Source organism: Passer montanus, unplaced genomic scaffold (genome assembly GCF_014805655.1).
Source record: "Passer montanus isolate IOZ18808 unplaced genomic scaffold, ASM1480565v1 scaffold234, whole genome shotgun sequence".
Classification (NCBI taxonomy): domain Eukaryota; kingdom Metazoa; phylum Chordata; class Aves; order Passeriformes; family Passeridae; genus Passer; species Passer montanus.
The window spans coordinates 195,518-216,102 of NW_024366970.1; the positions used below are offsets into that span (position 1 = coordinate 195,518).

General features: G+C 40.4%; 1 protein-coding gene across 1 annotated transcript in view; it reads left to right on the top strand.

Annotated features, from left to right (window-relative positions):
* PDE1C (phosphodiesterase 1C) overlaps positions 1–20,585 on the top strand; it is a 243,028-nt gene that overhangs the window by 191,936 nt on the left and 30,507 nt on the right. The window contains 6 exon segments of the mRNA XM_039710859.1: positions 4,842–4,955; positions 5,896–6,078; positions 8,190–8,256; positions 12,850–12,874; positions 12,877–12,965; positions 14,930–15,070. Of these exon segments, the coding sequence (XP_039566793.1) occupies positions 4,842–4,955; positions 5,896–6,078; positions 8,190–8,256; positions 12,850–12,874; positions 12,877–12,965; positions 14,930–15,070 (619 nt within the window).

The window sequence follows — 20,585 nt, forward strand, 5'->3', positions numbered from 1 at the left end:
GCCTGCTACAGAGGTCTGCCCCTGGTAGAAACACGTTCACAAAAGCTTCGTGGTTCCTTTGTTATCTCTTTTTCTACCTTATGGCCCAGGCAGGACTTTTTGGCTTCTATCCAATTAGGTGACCCCAAGGTTTTAGTGAAGTCTCTGGGGTCCTATAAGGTGGCTTTTCACCTGATCGTTGGGAGAAACTTCTGGGCTTCCTTCCTTTTTTGGGGGACAAAGGCTAGTTTGCCACTCTGTCATTAGGGGGCATTCTCCTACACTCCTTCACCCCAACACCAGTTCCTGAGGGACACCACTTGTCACTGGTTTCCATGTAGACAATGAGCCATTACCGCACCACTGTTTGGGTGCAGCCATACAGCTAAGTCTTTATCACTGAGCGATCCATCTATCAAATCCATGTCTCTCCAGTTTAGAGAGAAGGAAGTCATGCAGGACAGTGTGGAGTACTTTGCCCAAGTCCAGGTAAATAATGTCAGTTGCTTTGCCCCTATCCACCAACTCTGTAGCCCTGTCATAGAAAGCCATCAAACTTCTCGGGCATGATTTCCCCTTAGTGAAGCCATGTTGGTTATCACCAGCCTTCTCTTTGCTCACCAGCATGGTTTCCAGGAGAATACACTCCTTGATCTTGCCTGGCACAGACGTGAGACTGAATTATCTGTAGTTTCTTGGATCTTCCACTTTCCGTTTTATAATAATATTTCTCTTTTTTTCAGTCTGTCATAGTTTGATACTGGCCAGATTCCAGGCACCTACAAAAGTTGCTTTCTCACTCTCTTCTACTGTAGTTGGGCAGAGGAGAGGGGAAAAAGAAATTAACAAAGGGCTTATGAGTTAAGGATTGGAAGAAAAACACTCTAAGGGCAAAAGAGGCTCAAATTTAGAGGTATAAAGTAAATTTATTATTAACACAGTCAGAGGAGGATATAAGACATCATTTCTCCCCAACCGCCTCCCTTTTTCCCACTGACAGTGCAGGGAGACAGGGCATGGGTTTTTGGTCAGTTCATTACTTGAGATCTTCTTTTGTTTGCTCAGAGAGAGGAGTCTTTTCTCTGCTATGCCATGAGGTCCCTCCTACGGGCAAATACTCTTCCCGAAACTGTTGTGGTGTCAATCACTTGTCCATGGAGTGCAGTCTTCTAAGAATAGGCTGCTCTAGTTTGGAAGCAAGGGCCCTCTCTATCTCTGGAAACAGGGTCCCCCTCTCTCTGTTCAGGTCTCCCACTGGATCACAGCTTTCTCTGACATCCACTTGCTCCAGCATGAGCACTTTTCTCACGGGCTGCAAGTGGATCTCTGCATCTCCCATGGACTTCATGTACTACAAGGGGACAGTTTGTTTCACCATAGTCCTTATCACAGCCTGCAGAGGAATTTCGGCTGTGATACTTGAAGCACCTCCTCTCCCTTCATTGTTTTCCACTGAACTTGGTGCCGCCATGTTGTTTTCTTTAACATGTCCTCACTTCTTCCTCTTCTCTGACTGGAAGAAAAGCTGCTGCTTGTAGGTATTGGCAACATGTTCCACTAATTCAAAGATTCTTGCAAGATCCTGCAGTGCCTAGAGGTTGATCTCATCTAAGTTCTGTGTTGAGGAGTTGCTTGTCATCTTTCTGCTGCTGGCTAGACAGCCCTGCTACCAGTGTGTGGGCAGTGGTGGTTGCTGTGGCACTGGTGCTATTTAATGCCTCTCTTCATATGGGGCTCTGGGAGGGAGAAGCCGCCAATGCTGCCCCTGCCCTTCTGCCTGTGGTGTGGCTGACTAGGGGCAGCCAGGCACACAAGGCTCTCTGGGGCCGTGCCAAGATGGTGGTGGCTGCAGTAGCACATCACTGCTGGTAGTGCCAGGATGGCCCCTAGTGGCCTCACCTCTCCACCCCTGGGAACAAAAACTGCTTGTGTGCTATTTTTTTTTTTTTGTATATGCCTTCACAGGGGTGTTAACAACCTATCTAATTGGGCCATTAGCATGTCCATCTTCAAAGCTGTCAGAGATTGGTTCTGTCAGACATGGTAGAAGCTTCTAGCAGCTTCTCACAGAAACTACCCCTGTAGCGCCCTCCCTGCTACCAAAACCCAGGCTGTGCCAAATCAACATACAGTCATCAAGAATTTCACCTGACTGTCCCAGTTCTCAAATATGATGGACAAGAGCTTAGCAACTTCGTCTACCCTTAGGACCCATGGATGAATCTCATCAGATCACATAGATTTGTGCACATTCTGGTTCCTTAGATGGTCTTGAACCTGATTCCCTCCTACAGTGGGCTTAGAGTCTTCATTCTTGCAGTCCTTGCATTTTCCTTTCATGACTTGGGCAGGGTGTCTGGAGCACTTGCTGTGGAAGACTGAGGCATAAAATTAATTTAGAATCTCAGTCTTCTCCATATTCCAGGCCTATCCAGGTAGCCAGGTCTCCGACTTCCTCCTAGACAGGGCCCACATTATCCCTAATAATTTTTTTGTTATCAAGATACCTATAGAAACTCTTTCTATTGTCTTTGACAACTCTGGCTAGACTCAATTCTAACTGGGCTTTAGCTTGTCTTTGCTTCTACCTTCTGTAAACTTCTTTTTTTTATCTCTGAGGTGCTCAGCACCTCCTTATCCATGTATGGATGCCTCTTGGCATTTTTGCCCCATGTTGTCTTGTTACAATGCATTGTTCCTGAGCTTGAAGGAAGAGATCCTTGAATATTAGCCAGTATTCTTGTGCCATTCTGCTCGCCAGAGCTCTGCCACAGGATACTCTATGACATGGGTCCCGAAAGATGCCAAAGTCTGTTCTCCTAAGTCCAGGGCAGGTGATCTTCTTGTGTATGGTTTTATTATATGTATCATATATTACCTATTTATGGTATATTAAATATATTTATTGACAGTTTCTTTCAGGTACTTATTTTTAAAGACGCAAATTAAAAACTGTTAGATTTGTGTCTGTTTTTTTATAAAAGGCAACAGTGGTTTGAAAATGAGTAATTCTGGAAGATATAATTTGTTGTCTTTGGATGTCATTGTCAACAAATTCAATGACTGTATTGTGTTTGAACAGTTGCCTCAAATAACTAACTCACACTAACATCTCAAAAAGAACTAGTCTGCCAACAGGAAGGCTTGCTTTGGGAAATACTGATTAGAAGATTCCTGGCTGTGAAAAAAGAATATAGTGTTTCTTTCTCTCCCACATCTGAAATTTATCCTTGTTCAGCTCTCACATTTATTCAGTGGAATGAGTCATGTCACCTCATCTTAGCCTTCCAAAGCCACAGTGACCACCTAAGATAATGTCCTGGCTCATTTCTGTCACGAGTGCACACTTTCCTGAGGAAGTATATGACAGACAGGTGGTTTATCACTGATATCCATCCCAGTGACTTCCATGAAGATTTGTGTACCTAATTTCTATAAAAGGTTTGTGCTAGGTGAAGTAGTTGACTTGAATAAAAAAAAACCCCAAAACATGACCAAACCTTTAAACTGTTTATATTTGCTCATTCAGTTCCCAAAGACAACAGTACTGTTTTTCTAAAAGATTGATGCACATAGTACTTTGCAAAATCTTCAATGAAAAATGTTGGTTCCATGAAGCAATCATTACTTGCTGTGCTAATATTGAACATGAGTTTTGAATGAGTTGCAGCATAAAGCTGCCAAATACTTATATAAATTAAGTAAAAGTTGGGAAGAGCCAAAGGTCATGTTCTTTCTGTAAAATTGACTGCTGTGGCTTGTGTACAATGTTTCTGGTAGCTAGTTAAGTTGTTGTATCTGCAGACTCCCCATACATGGAGTGAAGAAATGAGGAGGCATATGAAGCAATGCTTACTGTTCGAATGTGAAATTATTGAATTATGTTTAATATACACAAGATATAAGGTGGCTGCTTGATCTAATGAAAATCATAGCATTTCCTAACCTTGTATAATATTTCTACAATAGTGTTTCTAAATATACTCTAATAGAGTTTTGCATGTGTACATCAATCATTAGGAATAACAGTCATTTGTTAACAGATACTATTCAAGAAGTTCCTTCTTATAGCTGAATTGAAATTGTCCTCTCTTAGCTCCTGTGATAACTTGCAAGTAATTTCTATTTTTACTTATTTCAGTTTTGAGTAGGGAACAGACAGCTGATTAATGGAAGTCATTGTCCTGCCCTGCTCTGCACTGGTATGGCCTCACCTTGAGAACTGTGTGCAGTTTTGCACACCGCAATATAAGAAAGATATTAAACTATTAGGAAGTGTCCATAGGAGGGCCACAATTATGGTGAAAGATCTGGAGGGGAAGCCTTACAAAGAGTGACTGAGACCACATGATCTGTTCAAACTGGAGAAGAGGAGACTAAGAGGAGACCTTAAATTGCAGTCTTCAACAATCTCTTGAGGGAAAGTGGAGGGGTGGATACTAATCTCTTCCCTCTCATGATTAGTGACAGGACTCAAGGAGTCTGAATTCAGAAGCCTTTGGGCAATGCTCTCAGGCATATGTTGTGATTCTTGGGGTGTCCTGTGTAGGGTCAGAGGTTGGACTCAGTGACACTGATGGATCCCTTCCAACTCAGCATATTCTATCATTCTGTGATTGTATGATTCTGTGATAACCCATGGAATTATGTATATTTGCCTAGCATTATTGTAACTGATCTTTGAAAACTAATTTTTGTTGATATCATGTATCAACATGAAAAAAAAAATTAAAAAAACTTCTAGACTTCCAGAAGTTCACACCTTTCAAGGTGTATGCAAGGTCTCATCCTAGGAACTGACACTCACTCTCAACCTAATTTGCTTTATACTAATCAGATTTTTGTTTTCTTTCTTTCTTTAGATTACAGTCTTTGGTAAAGCAATTAGAGAGAGGGGAAGCTTCAGTTTTAGATCTAAAGAAGAATTTGGAATATGCAGCGACTGTTCTTGAGTCAGTATACATTGGTGAAACTAGGTGAGCTAACTACAGACATCAGCACTCATATCTTGCACCAGTTGTAATTTACATGCCAGTTGTGAAAGTTGGTTGAGCCAAGATTTACTACTCGTAGACAGTATGGTTTTAAACATTAGAATATTGTATTCTGTGTGGAAGAGGTCTTCAGTCCTTCATTTAAAAGGTTATTTAAGTTTTCTGGGAAGGGGAAGGAGATCAAAACCAAGCATAAATGTAATACACTTTTTTTTTAGAGAAATGCTTTCATAGTCATTGCAGCCTACTTTTCCTGAGAGTTTCTAAATTTCTACTCAACTATTTCTTCTGAATAATCTTAAATTTTTCACTTGTATGATGTATTTGAAATATAAAAAAAAAATAAAAACAAAACAAAACAAAACAAAAACCCAAAAACCAAAACAAAACAAAAAAAAACAACAAAAAAAAACAAGAACAAAAAAAAAGGCAACCTCATGAGCAGAGGTTGACTGGTATGACATTGCAGAGGAGTTCCCCCCTCTTGATTACATGCCATTTACCCAGTGATTAATGCACTTCTAGAGTCAACACAGATGACGAGAATGGGAGAGGAGAGGACTGTGTGTTACTAAATCAGGTGCTAGAAATTCCTAGAAATGACCATAAATTGCCTTTAAAAGGCAGAAAGTTCAGAAATATCGATCAGCTGAAGATGTAAAATCAGTAGATAATCATATAGTTGTGCTTCAGAAGGCCGATACATCTTGTTTCTCAGCCTAGTAGTGAGTTCCACAATCTGAAATGTAAGTACGTAAGAGAATAAACAAACAGTTGAAGACTTGTACTAGTGTGTTTTATTAGGACTGATGAAAAAGACTTTTAACAGCTGCTTTAATTAGAATACATGTGAGTTTCTTTTTTAATAATGTAATGCTCTCTAAGGAACTCTGTTTACCCTTCTGTTCCCTCATCCTTCTAGGCGTTTACTGGACACAGAAGATGAGCTCAGTGATATCCAGTCTTACTCTCTGCCCTCAGAGGTCCGTGACTGATTGGCTTCTACCTTCACACGGCAAATGGGGATGATGCTCAAAAGGACTGAGGAAAAAACCCAGTTAAGGAGTATTGTCCATGCAGTGCAAGCTGGGATATTTGTGGAAAGGTAAAGTGTCATGCAATTACTTTACCATCTACCCAGGTACTGCAGGTTTCACCTATAGTATGTGATGGCACAATGATAGGAGGTGGAGAAGAGTACCTTAGGCCAGAAGACCTCAGAGGACTAGTGGAAGACTGATGAATGAAGAACACTTTAATGTGCTTCTGTTAATGTTTCTACACAGTATTTTACTAAATCCCAAGTTTTAGGTAACACCTAAAAACCTGGGATTTAGTAAAATACTGCAAACTGAAACAATACCTAGTCCTTTGTTCTTACTGTACTGCAAATGTAATAGCACACTCAGTATAATGTGGATGGACAATATACACTTCTGCATAGTCCTAGGTCAGGAGTGACAGCATTTAAAATTTGGACTCTTCCTTGTTTCCATTTGCTTCCATGGTCTAGTATTTCATATGAAGAAGTTCTAAAATACAGAACAAAGTCCTTTACCGTATTATTACTGGAGCTAACTATAGATCAAAACTGATGTGAAAATTTTGGAGCTCAGAGAGTATTTCATTGAGTCCTCTCAGCCTTCTCTCTTGTGATTTACATCACAACGTGTTGCTAAAACTGATTTTACTTTTTTAACCCTTTAAAACATTTATTAATTTTAATTTTGACTCACTTGTTCTCTTACCTTTTCTTGTCAAGTAACCACTCTTCACTGACCTTCTTTGTTTAAGCCAGGAGGAGGGCTGGCATATGTGAAACTGTCAGCATTCTTTGGACAGTCTGAAAGACAGCAGCTCTCAGATCTCTGATATAATTTTGCAACAGCAAAATTCAAGTCAGGAGTGGAAGAGCAGAAAACCTTTCACTGTTGATCAGAATTGCAGTGACAGCAGCCTGCCCTCTGTGCAGGAGGTTATGCACATCAGACAGTGGACAACAATCCACACAGACTGACAGAAGCCTCCTTTGTTGTGACTATAGCCAATATTTTTATCTGTGCACCAAAGTTACTGTACATATGTTAAGAGTGGCAGCAAACTGTAATAAGATTAAACCTCTAATTTCTCCTTGGGACCGATTTCTCCAAGGTTTGACAAGCTAGTTGTGAATTAATCCTCATTCTGTGGAGGATTTGCTCAACAAGGAAGTAAATGCAGAAAGCTGGCTCAGTGGGCTGTTTTCCAGCTGACTTGGATCACTGTGACCCAAAAAAGGAAGTGTTCAGATATAATATGGCACTGGAGGAGGGTTGTGACTCTGTGACTCTCCTGAACTAAGGGAAAGGGCTTCTGCCTCAATTGTCTCTTAGGAGAATTAAGACTTTGCACAGGATCATTTCAGATGGGAGAAGAGAACTTTCCATCATCTCCTTTTAGTCCTACAGTGGTTTAGGGCAAAAAAAGAGTGACCTGTGGGAAGAGATTCTAGCTATGACAGAGTTTCTGCATTCATCAAATCCTATTAAACAGAGTATGTCCTGAAAACAACTTGAAAAACTTGTACATACTTTATAATCTGTTTGAAATATACTTTATAATCAAGTTTAAAATCTGGTATATTACATACTTTGTTTAATATGGTTACAGATGTTGACTATTGCCTTGTTCTTTTTCTCTCACTTCCTGAAACACACACACATGGCAAATACTGAAAAGGTTTTATAGTAATCTTGAAAACATGTACACAAAAGTAGTAGCTGTATTATACTGGAGTTGATTCATTTCATACAAATGGTTTCTGAAGTACACTCAGAATTATCTTGCACGTGGGCCAGCAAGGACTGAGGGAACTGAAAGGTCAGTACAGTTATGTGCAATACAAAATGGGGAACATTTTGTTGAGTTGAGTGTAGCCTTTCCATTTGATAAAGACCTGGTGCTGACAAATTCTTTGTCATGTTCAGCTCAGTAACCAAGCTGTGAGATACTGGGGAGTGTACAATCTCAAATTAAACTATACAACAAGAACAGTATCGAGAATAGTGGGCAAGTTAGAAACAAGATGGAAGGAAAAAAGGTCCATATTCCCGTTAGTGTTTTCTGGGCTAAACGAGGTCTCCTGTAATGGTCTGTTGTTTTACAAGTTTTGTTGATTGCTTGTTTTGTTTCATTTAATTCTATTTATGTGTTGCTTTATCTATTTAATCTTGGTAGAATGTACAGGCGTACTTCAAATATGGTAGGCTTGAGCTACCCACCAGCTGTAATTGGAGTGCTAAAGGTAATCCCAAAAAAAAGGTGTTGAAGGGGGGTCTGTACAAATCATGAAAATAATACTGTGGTATTTGACGTGATAACGGGGGTCTTAATACTTGGTCTATCTTTGTCTCTGACATTCAGTTAGTTCACATACATTAATCATTTAACTGGCCTAAGGGATTATCCTTTCAATACAAGAAAGAATGAAGTTGAAGACTTCATTCATTTTCAGGTTGTGAAAGTTGCAATTTTGTTCTAGATTACAGTGATTAAAATGAAGATTTAGGAATCACTCACAACATTTCACAAGGAAGAAAGAAAACACAGATGGGGAGAGATGGAGAAAGGAAAGGATCTGTTGCTGTGAGAGAAAAGAATTTATGCATTGTTCAGCTTCACGTCTTCAAAGTGACAATCACTTTATAAAAATGGACCCTTCTGTGAGTTTTGAGGTTTCAGAGTGAAAACAGTTAGTCAGAAGTAGTCTGAAAAATAAACAATGCTTCAACCCATGGGCCAATTGCAAGATTCTTGACTTAGGCAGGAATTATCAAGACCACAAACAGAAGTTGACAACTAGCTGTGTACACAGCAGCTTTGCAGATTACATGTTGCATGTGGTTCAGCCATGCCATGCAATAGTGAAAAAAGGTGATATAGTGGAGCAATACACAGAGGTATTTGTTGCCATGATAATTTAGGGAAAAAGCCTCTGCCAGGATTTTTCCTGTCCTGAGGAGCTGAGGGCCTCAGGAAAGAAATGTAAACAATAACTATCTGCTACTGTGGAAGGGCACAGGTGCATCTTCCATTGGTTCATGTGGATTGTTTTCAATCAGTGACCAATCACAGCCACCTGTGCCAAGGCTGTGAGCAGTCACAGGATTTTTGTTATTCATTCCTGTTCTATTCTTGTCTTTGTAGCCTTCTGATCCTATTCTCTCTGTTCTTTTCGTACAGCTGTCATGTGGTATTTTAGTATAATATATATCATAATAAATCAGCCTTCTGATGAAAATGGAGTCAAGCCTCGTGTCCTCGCACCAGGGGTTGCAGTTTAAGCAAGAGGTATTAAGTATAAAACTCATGAAGACATCTTGCAGCATTTCTCTACACTGGAAAGATTTGCAGTTAGGCTATCCTTTTCATTTTGAATTGTAGAACTCATCAAAAGATGTGGTGGAATTGCAAGAAGAATGATCAAACATGCCCTTCATATACAGATTCAAAATATCCACCCACACCTTTTTCCAACAGCATGTTGACAAGTGCTAACTTAACTCCTGAAATGGGATGCAAATTTGTTATTTTGCAACTACACTCCATAGCAGCTTATGAGAGAAGATGTTTATAATGGTACCTCTTCTCCTCGGTTGCTCAGCAGTAACAAGACAGTTGAAGACTCATCGCCTACTCTCAACTGACTTAAGCCTTATAGAATTCCTCAATTTTTTCTATGTTTTCAAATGATTAGGTTGTAAAAACAAGTGATCATGTTAAAACTCTAAGTTAATGTCTTGGTTTGAAAAGACAGGAGTCTGTGAAGGAAGGCAAAAGCCTCCTGTGAAATGGAAAAGGTAAACCCCCTCCTTCCGAATTATCACAATTTCAGAATTAAAAGGGCTCTCAGGCAAAGATATGGGAATGGGAATAACAGTTTTTTACTAGGAAGAAAAAAAACTAAATAACAATGTCATTTAGCACAAGCAAAAAAAAAACACTGGCAGAGTGAGAAAAAACCTGACACCCTGAGAAGTCAGGGTGTTGATAGTAGTCCAGCCAGATGGTGGCTGCTCCTCCTGGAGCGGCGATCTGCAGAAGGGTGTAGATCCTTTCTGAAAATGCGGCGAAGGAGCAGCTGGGCCTTGGTTCCTGATTCCTCTGGGAAATCCAGCGAAGAAGGCTGTCTGTGGTCTCAGAAATGCTTGTTTTATGGTGGCAGGGATGCTTGGCTCCTCCCTCTGGGTGGAGCATCTCCCAATGGGATGATGTAACTAATCTTACCAGCCACAGTGAGTAATTCAATAGCCCATTAGCAGGAGATTATCTTCCTGGCAGTGTCATTGTTCTTGAAAGAGATAAGAAAAACTGCCTAACCCCCAACAGATGGCAAAAATAGAATACATGCTTATTTTACAAGCCAGGACAGTTAAAACAAACCAATAACAACCAAATGATTGACTAATTTTGCTCAGAGTGGAATAGCATCTGCCTGGTCAACTGTGCATCTAGAATATATTTATTTTTTTTTCCAAAACTCTTTTGATAACATGTCTTTGTCTGGATGTTTTTGGGTTTGGTATAGGGTTTGGTTGAAATGGGAGTTACTTTGAAGAGGTCAAAACAGTCTCCCTAGCAAAGTGATCACAGCACCAAGCCTGATGGAGTTCAAGAAGCATTTGGACAATGCTGTCAGGCACATAGTGTGACTCTTGGGAATGTCCTGTGAAGGACTAGGAGGTGGACTTGATCATCCTTGTGGGTCCTTTCCAACTCAGCATATTCTATGATTCTGTGAAGTCTTCTGTCCTAGAAAACATATTTCGTCTGAAATTTCTCAGTTCCATATCCTCCATTGAAAATGGTGTATTTTGTTGCTTGTGTCAGTCCAGTAAGGTCAATTAAAAAACCCTTACAGTGACCTGACTGCTTAGTGTGCTCTGTAAAATGACTTGATGATTTAAGCATGCAAAAGGGTGGCAGGAGTGTACCACACACACACATCTTCAGCTGTTCTGGATTGCCATAATCAACATTCCCCTCAGAATCATGATAATAAGGACAAGGATTGAGATGAAATGCAGCCAAAACAAGCTTAATTTTTAACTACAAATTCTCATTTTTGATGCTGTGATCAAGAGGACATCTGCACTTAATAACTCAAAGCTGTGGAACCACAGTTTTGTGACAAAGGTTGGTTTTAAAAAGAATTAAATACTACAGCTTCTGGAAAATAAAAATGAAGGCTGTAGCAGCACAAGTTTTAGATACATAATCTGTCCCATTTTTTCAGTGCATGAGAAGTTTGGCACTTTTTTTTTTAATTGAGTGCACAGCATGTCTCTCTCTTTACATATATTTTATACTAATTTCCAGTGCGGAGGATCAGGAATGGGACGTCACCTCGTGATCAATATGATCAAGTGAAGCCAACTTTATTGTCCCAAAAAGGCTATATTTATAATAAGTTTCTACTGTTCACATGTCTCTAGCTAATACATGATTGGTTAATTCCAGCTGTTCACACATCTAAAATAGAATGCTCATTGGATCATCTGACTTTCACATGCCTTGCTGTCTGGCTTACCCTTTGCTTCTCTTTTTTTATCACTTTCTCAAACTTGCTGACAAACTTGCTGAGTCTTGATGACTCTTCTTCTTGTATCTTTCTCAAGGATGTACCCACCCAGTTTCTGAATATGTCCATTATCCGTTGTTACCAGCAGGCTGGATTGTGCATCGGCAGAATGTGGCCATTGTCTTGCAACAGCTCCTCAACCTGCAAAAAATCCTCAACAAAAATTTTTCTGCTGCAGTAATCTGTTGCCTTTTTGTATGACATGGGTGTGAGTGGTTGCCATAAAAGGACAATCAGCCTCGTCTTTCATTTGAATAGTGGCTATACAAACCGTTTATAGAAACATATTTACAGAGTACGCTGTTCTTCAGTCACTAAACTAGAGACTGAACTTTGCATTAATTACTGCTGAAGGAGTTACATGGTTTAGAATTGAATTTTTCAGCCTTTTTTGACAGGAATATTTTCTAGCTAGCAAATATACAGATTATGAACACAGAACCTGTAGTGACTTGCAATGTCTGCAGTATAGACTTCTGCTTATCTGTGGCTACAAAAATGTTGTGCCTTCCAGTAATGTTGAGCAGAATAACATCTATCCCTGAATTTGCTTGTTGACTTGTATATCAAGTCCCCAAAGGTTAAGAAGAGACAGAAAGCGTGGAAATGGAGCATTTAGAAATAATTAGTATTTCTCTTAATCTCTTCCTAGATAATGAATGCTGCCACCCACAGCCTTCCCTAACATTTGAGATTCAAACTGAAACTTCTGCAAGAAGGTTAGACCTTAAACTTTAGATGTAGGAGCTGAGAGGTGAACTTCCCCTCCTTGATCTCTTGACTGACCAGCCTGAAACACTAGTATGTAATTTACAGCTGACTGTAACTTTCCCAACTGGAATTAGATATTTATTCTTCTGTTATAAAGGTTAGAATTTTATATAATTGTTAGCACTTAATGTATCACATCAGCCTAAATAGGACCATCTCAATGTCTCAGGAACTAAAGCAAGTCAGGATTTTTATCTTTTAGGATTTATCTTTTGGCATTTAAATTCTAGTGTAGAAAATTGCTGTGTTTAGAATAAACAAACAGCATACGTGTTCTTAATGGAAGCTTCTTAAACAGAAGTCACACAGTACTAATAAGTATACTGATATTCATTGGTTAAATGGATTATGAAGAATTTATGGAAAAATAAATTATACCTTTATAACACTACTGAAAGTCTCAAATTGTGAGAGGAAGTGAAGAAATTGAATGATCATGGTAAAAATGATAACCATATTAACTGTCTTTTCTACCTCCTCTTGCAGAATGTAGACAAGTGGTCCTTTGATGTGTTGCACTAAATGATGCCAGTGGGGATCATGCACTGAAATTAATTTTCTATGAACTTCTCACACGCTATGATCTGATCAACCATTTCAAGGTCAGTAGTTAGAAGATGGCTATCTTCATTCATCCTGAATTTTTATCAACTTCCCTCTCATCCTGCTTTTTTCAATTAAAAATGCAATTTTAGTGATCTTTGAAGAATTTGTGAACATTGCACTTTCCCTAATAAGCAAAACCAGATGTGATTTAAGTAGTACTGTCAATTTATATGACATACCATAGGTGGGTAGGTGGGGTTCCAAATGAAATCCATCGGAAATACTACATTTGGTCCTCTGAGAATGATGGTGTCATTTTCCTGAGCTTCATAGGACCCTCAAGCATACAAACACAAAAGAGAACAGAAGAATATGAAAGCAAATTCAAATTCATTCCAATTACATTGGTCAGCAGGTCAAAGGAGGTGATTCTACTCCCAACTCTGCTCTCATAAGACCCCATTTGGTGTACTGCATCCAGATCATCCAAGTATGGAGATCTCAGCACAGGAAAGACATGGACTGTTGGAGGCATTGTAGAGGAGGGCCACAGAAATGATCAGAGGCCTGGAGCACCTCCCCTGTGAGGAAAGGCCAACAGAGTCAACGATTTTAAGCCTGGAGAAGAGAAGGTTCTGTGGATTGTTTATTGCATCCTTCTGGTACTTGAAGGGGATGTATAAGAAAAGTGGGGGAAAACTTTATAGCAGGGCCTGTTGCAGTAGGACAAGGGCTAATGATTTTAAACTAATAGAGGATCGATTTAAACTAGGTATAAGGAAGATTTTCTTACGGTGAGAGTGGTGAAACACTGGAAAAGGTTGCCCAGAGAGGTGGTAGGTGCTCCATCCCTGGAAGCATTCAAGATCAGATTGGATTCTGAGAAACCTGGTTAGTTGAACATGTCCCTGTCCATTGCAGGGCAGGTTGACTCGGTGACTGTTCAGAGTCCCTTCCAGCCCAAACTATTCTATGATTTTGTAATTGTTACAGAGGTTTCCTCCACCTTTGAAGAGGAAACATTGCCATCCAGTTCTTGACCACTCTCCCCACGCAGATAATCTGTCATCCCTTCCACTGTTGACATTTCCATTTCCCAGGGGTTCCCAACTCACTTCGAACTGGAAAGAGTTTACAGAAGCCTAGATACCATAATTTTTCAGGAACTGCCTATGCCTGATGAGACATCAAGAGTTCTGCTTAGAACTGCATCCTCTGCTTAAACGTACCTAAGAGGAGAAAAGCACTGATCTTTTATATGGAAACCTTAGTGTTTAATATATTTACTGTCTGATCAGATGAAACTGGAGAACCCATGTTGTCAGTTACATATGTTACCACCTGCATAGTTTCCTTTCTGGAAATCCCCAGAATTGCATTTTTCAGGTAATTGCAGTTACTCTTAAAGTCAGAAAAACATGGCAATCCCATTGGATGGGCAGGCTGGATTTTGCTGTGAAAACCCAGAGGTCTGATAAATTATAGTCCACTTAGACTATCTAGGATTTGCTATATCATGTGTTTCATTAGAAAATTTTAAATGTGAATGGTAAAGCAGAGATACATTCCAATGGATCGTGAAGGTAACAGGCAGTTGCTTGCAATGTATTTGGAAATATTTCTCCATGGCAATCAATCCAGCAGTTGCTGTTACTTTTCATACTCTGTGTGCTCCAGACAACATTTCATAGTATACTTATTTCTGTGTATTTATTTGTGAGAAGGATTCACGTGTAATATAATTATGGATGGAAAAACCCATTTGAAGGAGTAACCTGAATTCACTCTCTCTCTAGTGGCTATTTCAAATATTTTAGCATTTTGTTTGTTTGTGAAGTACAGGTGGCTCTTTGAGAACCTATTATCAAAATACTCCAGTCTGAATGCTAGCCATTAAAGCTGATGATTTTTTGGGTTTTTTTTTTGTTTGTTTGTTTTGGTTTTGTTTGTTTGTTTGGTGATGCTTTTTTTGGTTTTTTTTTTTTCCTTTCTTTCTTTAATTCTGTCCTGCTTTACTTAGATTCCCATATCTGCCTTGGTGTCTTTTGTGGAAGCTCTGGAGCTTGGCTACAGTAAACACAAAAATCCTTATCACAACCTAATGCATGCTGCAGATGTCTCACAGACAGTCCATTACTTCCTTTTCAAGACAGGCACTGTGGTAAGTAAAAGACTTGGTATCCTGAATATATATTGAGTTTACAAGAGTTTCTGCTTATTAATGAGATAATGATTATGCACAGTAGAACGTGTTAACACTGTAGATACACTTAATCTGATATGGGTAGACTAATAAAGGTAAAGACTTTGGATTATTTAGGAACAGAGGGTAAGTGAAGTTTTTTAACAGTTATGTTAGGATGAAGGAGAGGATGAATGACAAACCCAGGCTGGGTTTTTCACTCTGCCACAGATCTTCTGTGTGAATTTGCCAACACACATTTATTGAAAGTCATTTCACGTAATATTGTACTGTCTAAGCTTTCTTCTTAACTTAAGGTAGGGACAGAGTACATCCAAATTATAATTCATTCCACTTATCTGAGCATAACAAGTGCTGGGATCTGGAAATGCTGACCTCCATTCACTTCTCTACAGCAAAAATATTTGAATTGGCTTGCACAGAAACCTACAGACAGCTGAAGTCTGACAACAATGCTAGGAATGGACAAGGGCTTAAAAAAAATCTTAGTTCCAACAGTGGCTCTCAAGACAAACAACAGAAATACATTTGAGGATGGATTAGAGAAATTGAAGGAAGATAGATTCCAGAGTGAAGTGATTCCATTGCACTTTGGATTCAGCTGGAGGCTCAGAAAGTCGCTGGACCACACATTTGGGAAGAATAAATAGCAGAGAATACATAAAGGATACTTATGTATTCTTTCTATTCTTCTTTCTCCTGGTTACTGCTGCAGCCATAAAAAGGAGTGAAATTACCTTTAGTCTGATTCTGTGGAGCAGATCTTTTCCCCATGTTATTTGCGTCACTTTTTCCATGCATCTAATTTGCCCTTGCTCTTGCATTGGCAGAAGTGCAGAGGCAAAAGTGACAGTGAAAGGGAAGTTAATCTGTTAAATGTTTAGCAGTTATTTCCTGCTATACCATGGCCATTCTCTGTTTGTGGCCAGTACTTGAATACATGTAATTCTGTTCTATTGTACTTCATTTCTCTGAGGTCCTTTCACTAAGCAATGTGCAGTTCCAGGGTCATGGAGTCTTTGTATTGCAGAGCAGACACATGAACCCAGGTCAGCAGAAGTTGAGGTTCTTACTGCAGCTCAGGCCTCTTTGAACACTCCCCAGTTGTTACAAGCTCTGTACCTGGAACTGTTGAAAAAAAGGGTAAGGAAAAAACATGTACCTCAGCCCAACCAAATTCTAACACTTTCTCATGCAATGAGAACCTTTGATCAGCTCTAAAAACTCACTATAAAAATTGTCTGTCAGCAACACTTGTGGTGATATTTGTATCCTGATGATACCTTTTTCTGTGGAGCTCAATAACAAACCCAAAAACCTGCCACCAGTGTCTACTGGGCGATGGAGTATAGGACAGAGAGGTACACGCTAACAAGGCTCAGTGCAGCTCTTGCTATGTCTTTCAGGCTAGTTTCAAAAACTGTAGAGTTGCTCACACCTGGGAACTATGTTTTGTGCATATGATCTGCATTTCTGCAGTTCCTTGATTACCACAAAGGTGTTGCTTTCAATTCTGAAGCCAGAACTGGGTGCTCTTCCTTGAGGAGTCACACACTCCACAGCCTCCTGTTAAGATCCCAAGATTCCTGTGTTGAATGTAGATTGCACTTGTGAATTGCAGTCAAACTGCAATTAGAGCAATAAGTGCTGCTGTTTATCAGAAGCAGATTTGGAAGGAGTTAGTGCTATCTGTCTCAAGAACTGATTCATACAGGCTGATCCTAATGGAAGTTGTGTCACTTGCTTCTGATTGTGCCTGAAATAAAAAGGACTTAGGTCAGAATTGCAGCTAATACAGTTACCTACTCAAAACTGCCTGTGAGATACTAAATTGGTCACCGTTGCTTTTAGGACCATTGGTTACTGAATATGCACTGCAACAGGTGCAATGTTGAGTAATGTGAATTGTATTCTAGTGGTGAGGAAATGGATTTCCTGTTTTCCCTCAAACCATGGAACAAGGGCAGTTTTCATGTTCCAAAAGATTACTGGATTACAACAGCTGCCCAAATATAGCTGATCTCCATCCTATGCATGTTCAGAACTACCTTTTTTTCCATCTTGCTGCTTCTTGATCTGTTAGTCATTTAGCAACAACTCAGATGTGAGTGAACGACTCCTATTTCATTCTAGCCTGTGATGCACCAGTGCTGAATGGGATTTTCTATGCTGTCTCTGAGTGCAATAAAGCAAGGAAAGTGTTAAAAAAGAGAGAAACAGAAATACATGAAAATACATGAATAAGCAATGGAGAAATTTGGACTTTTTTCCTCTGAGAGAGAGAATGGAGCAGACTAAAAAGAAATAAAAAAAACAAACCCCTAATAACCCCCCCAAACCAAACTAAAACAACCTCTGTTTCAGAGCAAAAGGTGATCTGAAATAATAGAATAAACCAGATTGCAAAAGACCTTTGAGATCATCGAGTCCAACCTATGACCTATCATTACCTTATCAAATAGACCATGGCACTAAGTGCTACATCCAATCTTTTCTTAAGCATCTTCAGAGATGGTGACTCCAACACCTCCCTTGGCAGCCCTTTCTAATGCCCAATCACTCTTTCTGCTGAGAACTTTTTCCTAATATCCAACCCACACCTCCGCTGCTGCAGCTTAACACTGCTCTTGTCTTGCAGTTGCCTTGGAGAAGAGACCAACACCCACCCACCTACTACCTTTGAGACAGTTGTAGAGAGTGATAAGGTCTCTCCCCTGAGCCTCCTTTCCTCCAGGCTAAACAATCCCAGCTTCCCCAGCTGCCCCTCATAGGACTTGTGTTCCAGACCCTTCACCAGTCTTGTTGCATTTCTCTTGACATGCTTCAGCATCTCAACACCCTTTCTAAATTGAGAGGCCCAGAACACAGTACTCAAGGTGTGGCCTCACCAGTCCTGAGTACAGAGAAAGAATCAGTTCCTTTATTTGGCTGGCTTCATTATTTCTGATACAGGCCAGGATGCCATTGGCCTTCTTGGCCATGGTGGGCACACTGCTGGCTCATATTCAGGCTGCTGCCAGTCAGTACCCCCAAGGTCCCTTTCTGACTGGCCACAGTCCAGCCACGCTGTCCCTGGCCTGTAGTTCTGCAGGAGGTGGTTGTGACCAAGGTGCAGGACCTGACATTTGGTCTTGTTAAACTTCATATTGTTGGATTCGCTCCATCAATCCAGCCTATGCAGGATGATCTGTAGAGCTCTCCTGCTCTCCAGCAGATTTCTTTTCACACCCAATTTGGTGTCATCTGCAAATTTGCTAATGGTAGACTTGATCCCCTCCATCCAGATCATCAGTAAAGATATTAAGCAGGTCTTGGCCCAACACAGATCCCTGGAGGATATCACTAGTGACAGGCCAGCAACTGGATCCAACACCATTCATCACCAATCTCTGGGCCTGGCCATTCAGCCAGTTCTTAACCCAGGAAAGAGTGCACCTGTCCAAGCCATGGGCTGTCAGCTTTTCTAGGATTATTCTGTGGGAGATGGTGTCAAAGACTTTACTGAAGTCCAGGTAGACAACAGCCACAGCCTTTCCCACATCTACCAGGCAGGTCAACTGGTCATAAAAGGAGATCAGGTTGGTTAGTCATGGCTGGCCCCCCCTCCATGCTGGCTGGGTCTGAATCCCAGGCCATGCTGTAGGTGCCATGTGGTCACACTCAAGATGAACTGTTGCATAATGTTGCTGGGCACTGAGGTTAGGCTGACAGGCCTGTAGTTCCCTGGATCCTCCTTCTGGCCCTTCTTATGGATGGGCATCACACTGGCTAGCTTCCACTCATCTGGGACCTCCCTGGTTAGCCAAGACTGATGATAAATGATGGAGAGCAGCTTGGTGAATCAGCTCCCTCATCACTCTAGGATGGGTTCTACCTGGTCGCACAGACTTGTGAGCATGGAGGTGGCTCATCAGGTCATTAACAGCTTCCTTGTGGATTTCAGGGGATATATTCTGCTCTGTGTCCCTGTGTACTAGCTCAGGAGGCTGGTTGTCCTGAGGATGACCTCTCTTATTGGTGAAGACTAAGGCAGAGAAGGTGTTAAATACCTCAGCTTTCCTCACCTTTGGTAACTGTATTCCCCATCATGTCCAATAAAGGACTGTGATGGAGATTGCATCCCTTCTCTGCAGGCTCTTTGCTGTCTTGTTTGCTTTGTCCTGCAAGGTTGTGGCAGGAAAAAAGGGACTAAGAGGTTCCCGCTACTTCCCTTGTGTCACTCACAAGCCTCTTTTGACTTTGTTCTACTTTCACAGTTTTATTTATTAATTAACAGCTGTAATTCTAGTTTTATTTTGGGTGATCCTCCTGGAATGCTGTTATGATACTTAATACTGGTAATACAAGATACTGCTAATAATAAGATCTACTACACCCTATTTGAAAACATTCCTTAGAAAAATTGTTCAACAAGTGATGCTTTGGTAAGGTATGCAAGTCAGCACTTTCCCTGTATGTCCCTTAAGAGACAAGATAGGAAAGCTCAAACACTATGGCACATTGCATAAGTGACGCTGTAATACTTGGGTCATGAGATCTTGTTAGTGTGGGAATCGTCAGATGCTGTCTAGATGGTCTGAAGTGGATGCATTGGACTAGCTGAATGTGTCTTGAATGAGTTCTGCAAGCATAATACAGACTTGCTCTGGCTGTTTCTGAGCACCTGTGCCCTGACTTTTTTCTATCATTTGCAGTCTCTCCTTTTGGGAAATGGCAGACCCCGGTGGGCAGTGAAAGTCCAGATCTAGACATGTAGGCTGGAAGCCCTAGTTCCATTTTTCCCCCCATTGTAGTTGCCAGGAGTTGTTGCTTGGAAGTTGAATTAATGTTCTTAATTATTTGGCAATCATTTCTTATTCACATGTCACACCTGGAAACAAAATTGAACAGACTTCTCCACCATCAGTGCTCTCCAGTCATATCCTGGATCAGTTGTGTAGATATGAGAAAACAGTGAACTTTCTGCTTCTGATAACTTCTTGCACTCCTCACCATCCTCTCTCTTGCTACTAAAAAACCAAACAAACAAACAAAACAAGCAAACAAAACAGCCCCCCCATCCCCACCCCTCTCCAACAAAATGAAACAAAAACAAAAACAAAAAAACACCAAAAAAAAAAACCCACAAAAAACCCAAACCAAAACAAAACAAAAAAAACCAACCAAACTCAAGAACTAGCTTGAGTCAGTAGCATTACGCAAAGTATCTTTTCAAACTACATCTTTAATGTAAGGGGATCTTTAATAGTGAGACGCTCCATTCTTCATTGGTTATGCAGAGATGACTGTGAAACACAGATAAAGAGCTATCTGTAGCTCTTTATCTGTGTGTCTATCTAACCTATCTGCTAAGGTGCAGAGTCCCACTGTTATCTGTGCTTCCCTGCACATGCTTAACATACTACTTGTGGCCCCTGAGCTCTAGGAGATGTCTAGAATAGAATTTGAATGCCTTAGTGCCATTGCTGGGCCT